Here is a 12,647-nt window from a genome sequence, read left to right on the forward strand (position 1 = left end):
ACAACAGAGTCCATCCTGGACTTCAGAAACCTTCCTGTCAAAAACTTGGTCAAATTTTATATACATTCATGAAACATTTCAGATGAAACTGTGTATTTCAACGAAAGTACATTTAGTTGAAAATATTGCAGCTAGTTCTATACATAATGATGTGGACGTCTCATAAGTGCCAAGCATAGCTCTATGAGGAGTCTTTGCCCTCAGCTTCTTTGTTTTGTTTTGTTAGAGTGGCCAGGACAAGAGAAGAAATCACCAAGATATTTTCTGCAGTAATGAGTGATTGTCTGCATTCAAGTTCAAAATAACTTCTCAGTCCATGCTGAATAAGTAGAAGATTCTGCCTTGTATCTCAGGATTACTTTTTTTACTCAAGCTAGATCACACCTTTCTCAGTTAGACTTGGCAGGGGAGCTTTCTCATTGAGGCCGATACCACACAGCTTGATAAATGGGTTGATAAAACAGCCATAAGCTTTACTCAGCATGCTGTATATGCATTTTCAGAGAGGGTAATCTTCTTGCATGACCAGAGAATATGAAAGAGATTTTCAAGTGGTTTACATCTACAGCATTAAAGTTGATTGACAATCATCAAGTTTTCTTTTTACAATCTCCAAGTTATTTGGCAATATTTTTCAAATGTTATCTTATATAAAATAAAGAACAAGTGATTGGGAAAGTTTTAATTAAATTATAGTGCTTAGTTGAGGTCCAGAACCATTTCTGTCTCCCACTTGCCTTTGGATTTGGGGAACACTTATAGGTTGTGCTATTTAGTCAGCTATAATTGCCACCAAAGTATGGTTGTGAGACTTTCCAATTAGGATACATTTTTAATGTGGTGATGAGTTGAGGATTTACTTTACCAAGTACCATCAAATTTTACCAGTTACTGAAAAAGACATAGAAGATACTTATTTTGGTTTAATAGTGTAGAAACAAAGAGTTCCATTCTGGTTTCCTATAATTCTTGCAGTACTTAACCTTCTTCCCTTTTGTAAGTTTTCCAACTTCAAACCTAAGCCACAAACATCTCCTAGCAGTAGAAGTGGACAGCTAGTCTGATTCAGTAAAAATGTGTGAGCAATAAACAGTATATTTGTTCTGAACTTTAAGTGATCATTATTAAAGATTATAGAGGGTGGGAACTTGTTATCTACCAGGAGACTCAGAGAAGATACACTTCAGTTGGCCTTGTTTATACTATTGTGGTAAATTGACCTAAATTATGCTACTCCAGTTACATGAATAATGTAACCAAAGTTGACATAGCTTAAGTCGACTTACTGCAGTGTCTACACCGTGCTGTGTCGACAGAAGATGCTCTCCCATCAACTTCTCTTACTCTTCTTGGGGAGCTGGAGTACTGGAGTTGACGGGAGAGCTTCACTAGATCCGCTAAATCGACACCACTGCATCGATTGCAGCAGTGCCAATCTACTGGTAAGTGTAGACATGGCCTAAGTTTGAGACATCTGGTCTGGGATATTTGATGAAAACAGAGTAACTCAATGATACTATTCATGTGTCCCTGGAATCTCACATAGATCTTGATGCCACCTGTATAGAAATGGGGACTCTCATACTGAAGAGGCACATGATGGAACCAAATAGAAGCATGTAAATAATAAAAGAATAAGGATTTAATGAAAAGAAGCACCATAGTTAATGTTAAGTGGCTTAGGCAAAAGTGAAGCAAATCAACAGCACTTAAAGGTGTTTATGTAGTATTTACTGTATGGATAATTTTAATGATGTTAGTTTCTCATATTACTGTTACATTTCCTTCTAAGTTTGATGCAGATGTTTATATAATGTGTGCTCTTACATGGTCTGTCATTGCTGTGTACTTGACTAGAAAATATGTTACTGTTTAGTGTTGTGTTTGGTATGGCACTCAGTAGGAGAGGCGGGGTTAGCAGAATTTGTTTAGTATAATTTAATTTTAGTGTATTATTTACATTTTACCTGTTTGAATTATTACATTAACTGTCAAGTTGCACTCTGAAACTTTTCAATTAGTATTCTCCCTACACTCTCTGAAGGAGACATATTGGGATGGTAGGGAGCATGATTAGAGTGCCCTTCACTTCAAAAATTGCTGGCTGGCCTAATGGTCCCTTGGTAGGTGTCATTAGACACTGTAATATAGAGGACCCTTTGTACTGCTCTAATTTATGCTGGCATGAGTATGGTGGAAAACCATTCTCAGTATAATGGAGCTGAAAACTAGAGTTGGGAAAAAAATTTTGGAGAATAGTAAATTTGCCTAAAAATGCAGTTTTGAACTGACTGAAAATATTTGGGAATTTCAGCAATTAGTTTTGGCCAAATAAAAAATGAGGAAAAAACTTTGAAAAAGTCAAAATCCTTCAGTTTCAGTTCTAAACAAACTGATTTTTTCCCCAAGTTAATTATTTGCTCAGGTCCAGTGCCATCAGCTCACTTGCAGCCCCCCGCCTCCCCTCTCTTATGTTTCCGCTTCCAACGCTTACTAGAATCACCTAAGGAGTCAGAATTTACTCTTTCTCTATGCTTAGTGTGTGTGTACCAATTGGACGCATCTACAGCAATCAGAGCTTGCTTCTTGATATGTAACCAATTGAACTTACTTTCCTTTTTGATTTCTAGAGCAGAATCCACTCTCATAAGTTCAGGTCTGAGGATCTGAATGACACATTTCTACTTGCAGTGTCTTACCATTGAAAATTGAACAGTCGCTGTAATATGCCGCAATGTATTGATCAGTAAAATTCACTCGGCATGCATCTGATGAAGTGGGCTTTAGCCCACGAAAGCTTATGCTCACATAAATTTGTTAGTCTCTAAGGTGCCACAAGGACTCCTCGTTCTTTTTGTTGACACAGACTAACACGGCTACCACTCTGAAACATTGCAATGTATCGTTTTCCTCTAACCTCCAGTGTTCTGTGGAAATATGGAAAGCCTTCACAGAATAGCATGTTGGGTTTTTATGATTGACTCAAGTATTGTACATCAGACATTTTGTTGCCCAGTCACCCAGTTTTGAGAGTGGTCCAGTTTAAAACAAGCTCTACAACCTTTTTAATGTTAAGTGCCAGCAATCTGGTTTCATTTTGGTTTAGGTGGAGCCCATCCTTCCTGAATAGACTCCCCCTTTCTCAAAAGTTTCCCCAGTTCCTAATAAATCTAAACCCCTCTTCCCTTCACCATCGTCTCAGCCACGCATTCAGACTCTGCATTTCTGCCTGTCTAACTGGCCCTGCATGTGGAACTAGAAGCATTTCAGAGAATGAGACATTAGTGATTATCTTTGGAAAGTCATGGAAAACGGGAAAGATTCCAGAAGACTGGAAAAGGGCAAATATAGTGCCCATCTATAAAAATGGAAATAAGGACAACCTGGGGAATTAACTTCCAGTCAACTTAACTTCTGTACTCGGAAAGATAATGGAGCAAATAATAAAGCAATCAATTTTCAAACATCTAGAATATAATAAGGTGATAAGTAACAGTCAGCATGGAGTTGTTGAGAACAAATCATGTCAGGCCAACCTAATAGCTTTCTTTAACAGGGGAACAAGCAGGACTGGGTGGAAGCAGTAGACGTGGTATATCTTGACTTTAGTAAAGCTTTTGATCTCGCATGATCTCGCATGACCTTCTCATAAAGAAACTACGGGACTGTAACCTAGATGGAGCTACTATAAGGTGTGTGCACAACTGTTGGAAAACAATTCCCAAAGAGTAGTTATCAGTGGTTCACAGTCATGCTGGAAGGGCAGAACAAGTGGGATCCTGCAGGGATCAGTTCTGGGTCTGGTTCTGTTCAATATCTTCATCAATGGTTTAGATAATCGCATAGAGAGTACACTTATAAAGTTTGCAGACGATATCAAGCTGGGAGGGGTTGCAAGTGCTTTGGAGGATAGAATTATAATTCAAAATGATCTGGATAAACTGGAGAAATGGTCTGAAGTAAATAGGATTAAATTCAATGAGGACAAATGAAAACTATTCCACTTAGAAAGGAATAATGAATAGCACATATACAAAATGGAAAATGACTGCCTAAGAAGGAGTACTGCAGAAAGGGATCTGGGGGTCATAGTGGACCACAAGCTATATATGAGTCAATAGTGTAACCCTGTTGCAAAAATGCAAACATCATTCTGGGATGTATTAGCAGGACACAAGAAATAATTATTCTGCTCTAATGCGTGCTGATTAGACCTCAACGGGAGTATTGTGTCCATTTCGGGGCACCATATTTCAGGAACGATGTGGCCAAACTGGAGAAAATCCAGAGAAGAGCAACAAAAGTGTTTAAAGCTCTACAAAACATGACCTTTGAGGTAAGACTGAAAAAATTGGGTTTGTTTAGTCTGAAAAAGAGAAGACTGAGGGGGTCATGATAACAGTTTTCAAGGACATAAAAGGCTGTTACAAGGAGGAAGGAGAAAAAATGTTCTTCTTAACCTCTGAGGATAGAACAAGACGCAATGGGCTTAAATTGCAGCAAGGGAGGTTTAGATTGGACATTAGGAAAAACTTCCTAACTGTCAGGGTGGTTAAGCAGTGGAACGAATTGGGAGGTTGTGGAATCTCCATCATTGGAGATTTTTTAAGAGCAGGTTAGACAAACACCTGTCAGGGATGGTCTAGTTAATACTTAGTCCTGCTATGACTGCAGGGGAATGGACTAGATGTCCTGTTGAGATCCCTTCCACGCCTGATTCTATAATCTTGAACTCGTGACAAGTTATTTTAACAAATTAACTTTTTTAAAAAAATATTCTTGTGTAAAATTAAATGGTGTCTGGTCATGAATGTGTAGTGGCACACATTTTTCTCATGATGAGGATTCAGATACTCTGTTAAACAAAAGATAGATTTTTTTTAATGTTATAGCTGTCTCTTAAAGTAATGTTAAAATTTTTCTAGAAGAAGGATACTGTAATTGGAATTAGAATTCTGAAAATGAAGGATAAAACATATTATATAAAGTTATATAAAAAGTTTCTTTTCCTAAATGTATTGCTTGTTTGTGTAATTTAGTCTTCTAGTTTCAGTTTTAAGTGTTTGAGAAAAAGTTGTGAAATTGATTAATTTTGAGAAATATCACTAAAAATAGATGGTTGCATTTAAGACTTTTCTTTTTATTATTCTGTATTTGCATAGGCACTCAATTAATTATAAAATTGATTTTTGTTTTTGTTTTGGATTTTTTTATTGGTCATGCTACACAGCTTCACTGAAAAGTGACTGCAAGCAGAGTGCAATTGTATGAGGTTTTAAAGTACAAAACCTGTTCTGAAATGTCCATCATTTGGAGTCTTTTTGCTGATCTTAATGGTAAACCATGTACTTTCAAGACTGAACTACATATTTTAGTCATTTTTAAAAAAAACATAATTGATTGGAACTATTTTTACATCCTTTATTCCTGGATGACACAGTTTCTAGCCAAAAAAAACATGTGACTAAGGTCTAATCTGAAAAGAGACTGGATGCATTCAGCCTTTAATCTTTCCTCATAATTCAGTTCTTCCAACCGTCTGTTTTCTTAGCATTGTTTTACACAATAGTTATGACTATTTTCCACTTAATTTGAATAAAATACTTCAAGAAACACTCTTCCATGCAGTAATCGGATATTTATTCTTCCAACAGTCTTGAAAAATGTCCAATCAAAAAAATTACATCTGAACTATTTTTCAGTTGAAATTTGGCTTCTCGGCTAGACAATTTTTTTTTGCAAAATGTGTGTGCTTTCTGAAGAAAATATTTATTTCTTTGTGTGTTGTCAAAAAGCTGTATACTTGAAATTAAGTTTTCCATTTTCTGCCAAACCCCAATCACTTTCAGCTGGAAATGAATATATTTTGATGCATTGCCCTGTCAGAATTACAGTTTGGCTGCCTCATGTCCCCATTCTCCTCTATTTGCTGGGTTCTCCAGCCAGGCTTCATCTCCCATAATGCAGTATGTCCACTGGAGTCCTGTGATGCACTACCTCCCCTCACTGTGGTGTCTTATGTAAATATGGTGTAACTCCACTTTAATAAGCGGAATTACTTGAGATATACACCAATATATCAAAGAGTACTGGTAAAATTTGGACAAACATGTAGAATTCACAATAATCGGTATAAACAGAGAACTGTTTCCTCTCAGTTTAGTACTAATAGTAGTTACAATGTACATTTCCCCAGTGCCTTCCTAATCTCTGGTTTAACAAGAGATCACACACTGTACATCAACGTTTCATCAAGTTTGATATTTGACACAGAGTAAAGCCTGTATCGATAAATTATTTTGTAAATTTCTATTACTCATTTTTCCTTCTTTTTACAATAGCTGTGTGTCAACATGATCAATGAGAAGATACACCAGTATATCAATGAAGTGCTTTTTCTACAAGAGGAAGCAGAATGTGTACAGGAGGGAGTTACTATGGAAACAACATATTCTCCTGGTAACCATACAGAAGCCTTGGACTTTTTCTTTCAGGTAGTTTTCAAACCCATTTACACACCATTTATATTTATACACATGCTCTGTGTGTTAGGCTAATAAAAATCCAGGCTAGCAGTTCCTGATTTAGGTGTCTCTAGAGAAGGTGACAGGACAAAGAGTTCATAGAAGGAGGCCTTAATAACTGCCCTGTGCACCAGTATGGGGGAAAGGGGTTTGGCAGAGGTTAACTGCCTATGCTGATCCACTGGACCCCACATGTAGGGTCTATATAGCAGTCCCTAGATACTACCACAGAACTCTGACTCCTGTTGTGACCATGGAGATTTCTTCTATCCTTGGAATTGATTTCTGGAGTATAATTTCTATGAAATAGCATAATCTCTTGCTGTTTTCTTAAGAGATTAGTGATAATCAAAATTTTAGAGTAAATCAAATGTGAATCTTTGCATTTTTTGTAGATCTGATGTGCTTAGCAGACTTTAACCAAAAGGTTTTTTTTATAGCGATACACAATTCTGTTTAATAAACAAGACATTTTACTGTAAATGGAAGAATAGTATTCTGCCTATGAGTAAAAACAGAGAAATCTAAGATCATCCTTTTTTCATTTCAGAAGCCATCAGGTTTTTTGGCAATGCTGGATGAAGAAAGCCAATCCATTTGGTCAATAGAACAGAATATTTCTAAACGCCTTCAATCGTACCTGGAAACCTCAGACACAAATGCAGTATATTCTTCCACAAAAGATGGAAATGGCAATGTTGCACCAAAGGATCAGAGTCCTTCCTTCACTGTTATGCATTACGCTGGACGGGTAAGTGAGTCGAGAGAAATGAGTAATTAATCATATAAGGCTAAGGGAAAGGGCAGTAAGGACAAAAGAGATTCTTCAAAGCTTCTGAACTAACAACTTCTGACAGCTAACAGAAAGAGCTGAGTCCATTACAAACAAATCAGTTTATCTGACAATACATTGTTAGAAAGCATCTAATACCTCAAAATTCATAGGCTGTCAAATAAATGATTTAGTTTGTACTCCTTTACATAGGTGCCGACGACGTAGGTGCTACAGGGCTGGAGTACCCATGGAAAAAAAATAGTGGGTGCTCAGCACCCACTGGCAGCACCCTGATCAGCTCCTCCCCTCCCCCCAGCATCTCCCACCCACTGGTGGCCCCGCCGATCAGCTCTTTCCCTTCCCTCGCAGCACCTCCTGCCCTCCACAATCAGCTGTTCAGCGGTGTGCAGGAGGTGGGGTTGAGAAGGAGTGAGGGCGGGGCACACTGGAGGAGGGGATGGAATGGGGCTGGGCGAAGTGGGGCGGGGTGGAGGGTTGGGGTAAGGGGTGGAGTGGGGGCGGGGCCGCGGGCGGAGGAGGGGTTGAGCCACTTAGAAAGACGATACCTCTGCTCCTTTATTTTCTCTTCATCTTTAATATGCCACAGTACAAGGTGATGATTGGTAGGGCCACTATGAGAATTTCTTGGCCCAAGAGAAGTTTTGAAAACCCTTACCGTGTTACACAGGTCTAGATAAAAAAAGATACGATTCTTTTTGTGAAAATGTTCACCAAAATATGCATCCGATGAAGTGAGCTGTAGCTCATGAAAGCTTATGCTCAAATAAATTGGTTAGTCTCTAAAGTGCCACAAGTCCTCCTTTTCTTTTTGCAAAATATTGTGCTTTTTTTGAAATTTCACTCCGGCTGGTCAAAAAACAGGATGAATTTTTGGCAACTTTTGTGAAAAATACATCAATCACATTTTTTCCAACCAAAAATCATAATTTGGAAAATTTTGACTGGCTTTGAAATCCAGTACTCTTTCTCCCTCTTCTTACATTAATTCTCTTCCTTCATCTCTGTCTGCACACTGTCCCTCTGTCCCAACAATCAAAATCAGATTTTTTTTAAAAAAGTCCAGGCACTATTCTGACAGTGGGACAATAACTCTTCTCTTTTTGCAGATATGGAAAATATGTTTTATACTCCTTTATGTTTTCTCTTGGTATTTAATATGCCACAGTACAAGATGGCGATGTACAGGGCCAATATGAGAATTTCTTTGCCCAAAGGTCAAAAATCCTTCTTCAGGCTCATTCTGATATGCTGCTGATGCTCTGTGCTCTGAATGTAGTGTATAGAATCAATGGTTTAAACCATTGTCAAACCATTGTCATTATCTAGTCAAAACTCCAAATGAAATCATCATGTAAGGACACAGAATAAGAATTGCAGGATTTTGTCCTTCTGTCTAATTAGATTGGCCTTTTCTCTCTCTCTCCCTTTCTTGCCATTGATGCTGCAAACCCATCTGCTCATGGAACTCCCATAGCAGTTTCACGGCTTGCAGGTTCAGGCCCTATGTTTAAAGATAGTCTTTATAAACTACATTTGTGTGTGTGAGTGTTCGTGTGTGTGTGTGTAGATATATAAGCTTTATGTCCTAGGTTCTATACGCCCTGTGTTATATCAGACAACTATGCCCTAGGTTCTTTCCTTTGTGGACAGGGAGAAGACAGGAAAGATAAGCTTGGTACACAGCCAAGTTGATCAATGATAAAAACTGATCAAAACCTCAATTTCACTATAATTGGTTAGGTTACCTGTACAATCATGGTTAACTGGGATATCAGATTACTGTACTTAATTACAAATGATGTTGAATAGATAACTCTTAGAACGTATATACTATATTGTGCGTGCATCTCCCCCCCACCCCCCCAAGAGAAATGTAGCTTTTCACCAAGAGTGCATAACACATAACTCTTCATCATGCCAGGTAGTTAGAGCAACATTCTCCTGCAGTACTGCTCAGTGTAGCAAACATATTGGGCTTAGATAGTGTGGAGATATGTGCTATATAACTATGATAGCTAGGTAGATTGCATGACACAGTGTTCTATTGTAATGATAAAGGTATGTGAGAATAGTGCTAGAATGCTGCCGCACCCCAGAACAATATACAAGTTGGCATGAAAGAACAGCAGTGAAGCAGTTAAGGAATGAAAATTAAACTCATAACAAGAACAATAAGCACGTTGAAAAAACCACATGGGGGCAGGGGGAGGGAGGAACGTGCTTGTGGTATCCTCTTACAAAACACTCAATAGGACCATTAATTAAGATCAAAGCCTCAGGTACCTAGTTCCAAAACTTAGGATTTGAGTGGTAAATGGTATACCTTTCATTCATTTGTGTTTTCTCCTTAGAATTTCATTTTATTAAAGAGACTTTGGTTTGACCTTTCCCCGGTACCATTAATGATGTTTAATCTAAAGTATGAACAATGGGCCACTGCCTCTGCTGATGTAACTCCCCAGAGCTCCATTAAACTCAGTGGAGATACTCTAGGGTGTACACCAGCTAAGCAGCTGGCCCCGTGTGTGCAAGACTTGACAAGCTGTTGATAGAATCCTGACTGAGGGTAAGAGGCTCTTGTCTTGCAAAGAGAGAAAGATCCTTTTGAAATGTTAAAGCTTCCCTATTTGAATAGTGATTGAGCATTTTTCAAAAATAAATTTGCATTTTTCATTTCTCGTGGGATCATTATGTCACTATCATAGGGTATCATTTCTAAGAACAGAAGAATAGTTGTTTAATAAGTAAGTACATAAAATGCAGATTTTTCCAAACTAACGTAGCCTAATGGGTTCATTTAAAAAATAGAACACCCTCTCTTCCACACTCCCCCAGGAATTTTTTAGGGATTTTACATTTGCTGATGCTGTTCTTAAGCTTCTGTTGTTACTATATTTTGTTAAGTGCTTTATGGTGTAAATTGCTAGCAAATCAGACCTTTAAATATATCGGGTTTTATTGGAAATCCAAAATAAGAATTTCATACAAAAAAGTATCAGAATAGTTTGGCAGGCTTTGATAGCCCTTGTTATAGTCTTCAATTAAATGTGTCTGAAGTAAATGAAGTGTAAAGCAACACTTGGATGACTCATTGACTTTGGAGATCTCGACGTGTAAAATAAGGGGGCCTGATTCTGATTTCACTTATACCAGTTTTACTCTGATGTAACTCCCTTAACTTCAATGAAGTTTCTCATGATTGACATGCGTGTAAATGACAGGTGAATTAGGCTCAGAGGGTAGAAAATGAATGATCAGTATAAAGGCATTTGATAATTGAATATGGAGCTTTCAACTCTAAGGTTACCCATTTAAATTCAGTCAGTGTGTCTAGAACCATTGTGTGTTTAGTAGAAAGTTACAGTGGGTACAAGTCTGTTGAACAATAGAAGGCAGACAGCCTGATGTCCTCAGGTAGCTCAAATTATTGTAGCCACATATTTTTTAGTCAGAGTGAAATGGCTTCTTCACACCCCATGGTACAGAACAAACAAATGGCGCTAACACTTCAACCTGGCCCTCACAGGGAATCGTTATGACCGTGGGCCCTAGGTGGCAGGTGGCTTGGCAGCCTGGTGCCAGAAATTCTGAATTTTTTTCTTGGTTTATGCATTCAGTGTATTTGTTGTGAGACTGTCGGGCTGATTTCAGTGAAGAAAACATTGCCGGATGCTACAAGGGTATTGACAGATGCGTGTCTGATATTGCAGAAAAAAGTGCAGAAGCAACCACCTATAATAATACAATATAAAATTACATTTGTTCATTTATTTGATTTGTGGGGGAGGGGGAGTCTGTTAGCCTTGCTGATGGAAGTGATTTTTTTAGGGCGAAAGGATAGTATTCCATTTCTGAACATTTGCCAGGGCTCAAAATATCTTTTATTATAAATGGTGTTAACGTACCAGTAAGTAAATCTGAAATATATCATCCTAGTACTGTGCTAACAGCCACATCTTAAACCATCAGAGATATTTAATATACTGATACTTGAGAGATTCTATCAGCATGTTATCCATGTTATCTGAACAATTTGTCATTATAGCTCAAGCTTTATGCAGCCTAAATTTATGAACACATTAACAAATTTGATAGACCTCTTGATATTACATACCTTACCACAGTTTTGACCTACAGAACTGTAATAAACTGATCAGACCAAAAGACCAGCTTCTTTGTTCTTTAAAGCTGTTTACATAATGTCCTTTTAGTGCAGATCAATGTCTGTTCAATTTCCCAAGTATGCGTGTGTCAAAAATACCTCTCTCAACTCTCAACTTACCTTCACCAATGGGAGCCTTGTCTGAGACAGTTTTACAGCCCAGGAAGACTCTGAAACTGAACCTTTAAATCAAAAGACCAGATAGAGGGATTAATCAATAGGGAAGCTTTTATTTTCTTTATTTTTTCCCCAGGCTGAATCCCCAGACATAAAAATCAAATCAGTCTACTCTAAGTTATACCTGAGCCACTAAAGGTTATTTGACAAAGATGTTCACTTTCACAGAGAGAAGTTAGTTGTGTTTTTTTATATCAGACCTGGTTTTGGAGGTTCATTTACAGGTCTTCCTCCCCCCCCCCCCCCCCCGCCCGCAAAAAAAAAAGAATCCCCACAAAACCCCTAGCCAATTTTTGCTGCTAAATAGATTTTCCTCTTCATGGTCTATTATTTCTATCAGCGTGTTAGAATAAATCATCATAGACTACATGAAGAATGTTCACTTAACAAGGTTTAGGTTCTAGAAAGAAAACTAAAGAGATTGATAGGTTCAAGCTTTTAAGTGATCTGTTTCATCAAAGACTTGATAGCTTCTTTTAACTACATCTTTATGTTCTGGCAGGAAAGTAATAAATAAAGTACCAATGAGGGCCCAGTGTGTTGATATCTGCACTCAGTGTGTTCATTTAAATTATACAAAATGATAAATGTCTTTTTTACCATTAACTGAATTTAAATGTTTTAACTGCAAATTAAGATTAGTGTCTACATCTTAAATGTCTTGCAGAGTATCATGGTGAGATGCTTTATCAGCATGAAATGTTAAATTAATTTTACATAATGTGGATAACCAACCACAACAATGTAATACTAGCAAAACAATGCAAAATATGTTTATTACACTATATCTCATTATTAAAAGTCAGTCATTATTTTAACTGATTTGAATGCAGATGCACTTTGAGTCAGATCAAAGTTCAAATCCTGATCTTGTTTCCCAATTATCTTTGGGGTTCTGGTTTGAGTCCATCAAAGGCCTGAGTCATAAATTCAGATATGTACTTTCCCTACATTTTTAAAGGGGCTAGTTCCCAGGTTCTGCTTTGGC

General features: G+C 37.7%; 1 protein-coding gene across 6 annotated transcripts in view; it reads left to right on the top strand.

Annotated features, from left to right (window-relative positions):
• The window catches only part of MYO16 (myosin XVI), a 610,604-nt gene that overhangs the window by 462,267 nt on the left and 135,690 nt on the right, over positions 1–12,647 (top strand). For all 6 annotated transcript variants that reach the window (XM_073349543.2, XM_078853554.1, XM_073349529.2 and 3 more), the window contains 2 exons: positions 6,342–6,494; positions 7,075–7,275. In XM_073349543.2, coding sequence (XP_073205644.1) covers positions 6,342–6,494; positions 7,075–7,275 — 354 coding nt within the window. The remainder of the gene's footprint in view (positions 1–6,341; positions 6,495–7,074; positions 7,276–12,647) is intronic.

Source organism: Lepidochelys kempii, chromosome 1 (genome assembly GCF_965140285.1).
Source record: "Lepidochelys kempii isolate rLepKem1 chromosome 1, rLepKem1.hap1, whole genome shotgun sequence".
NCBI lineage: Eukaryota > Metazoa > Chordata > Testudines > Cheloniidae > Lepidochelys > Lepidochelys kempii.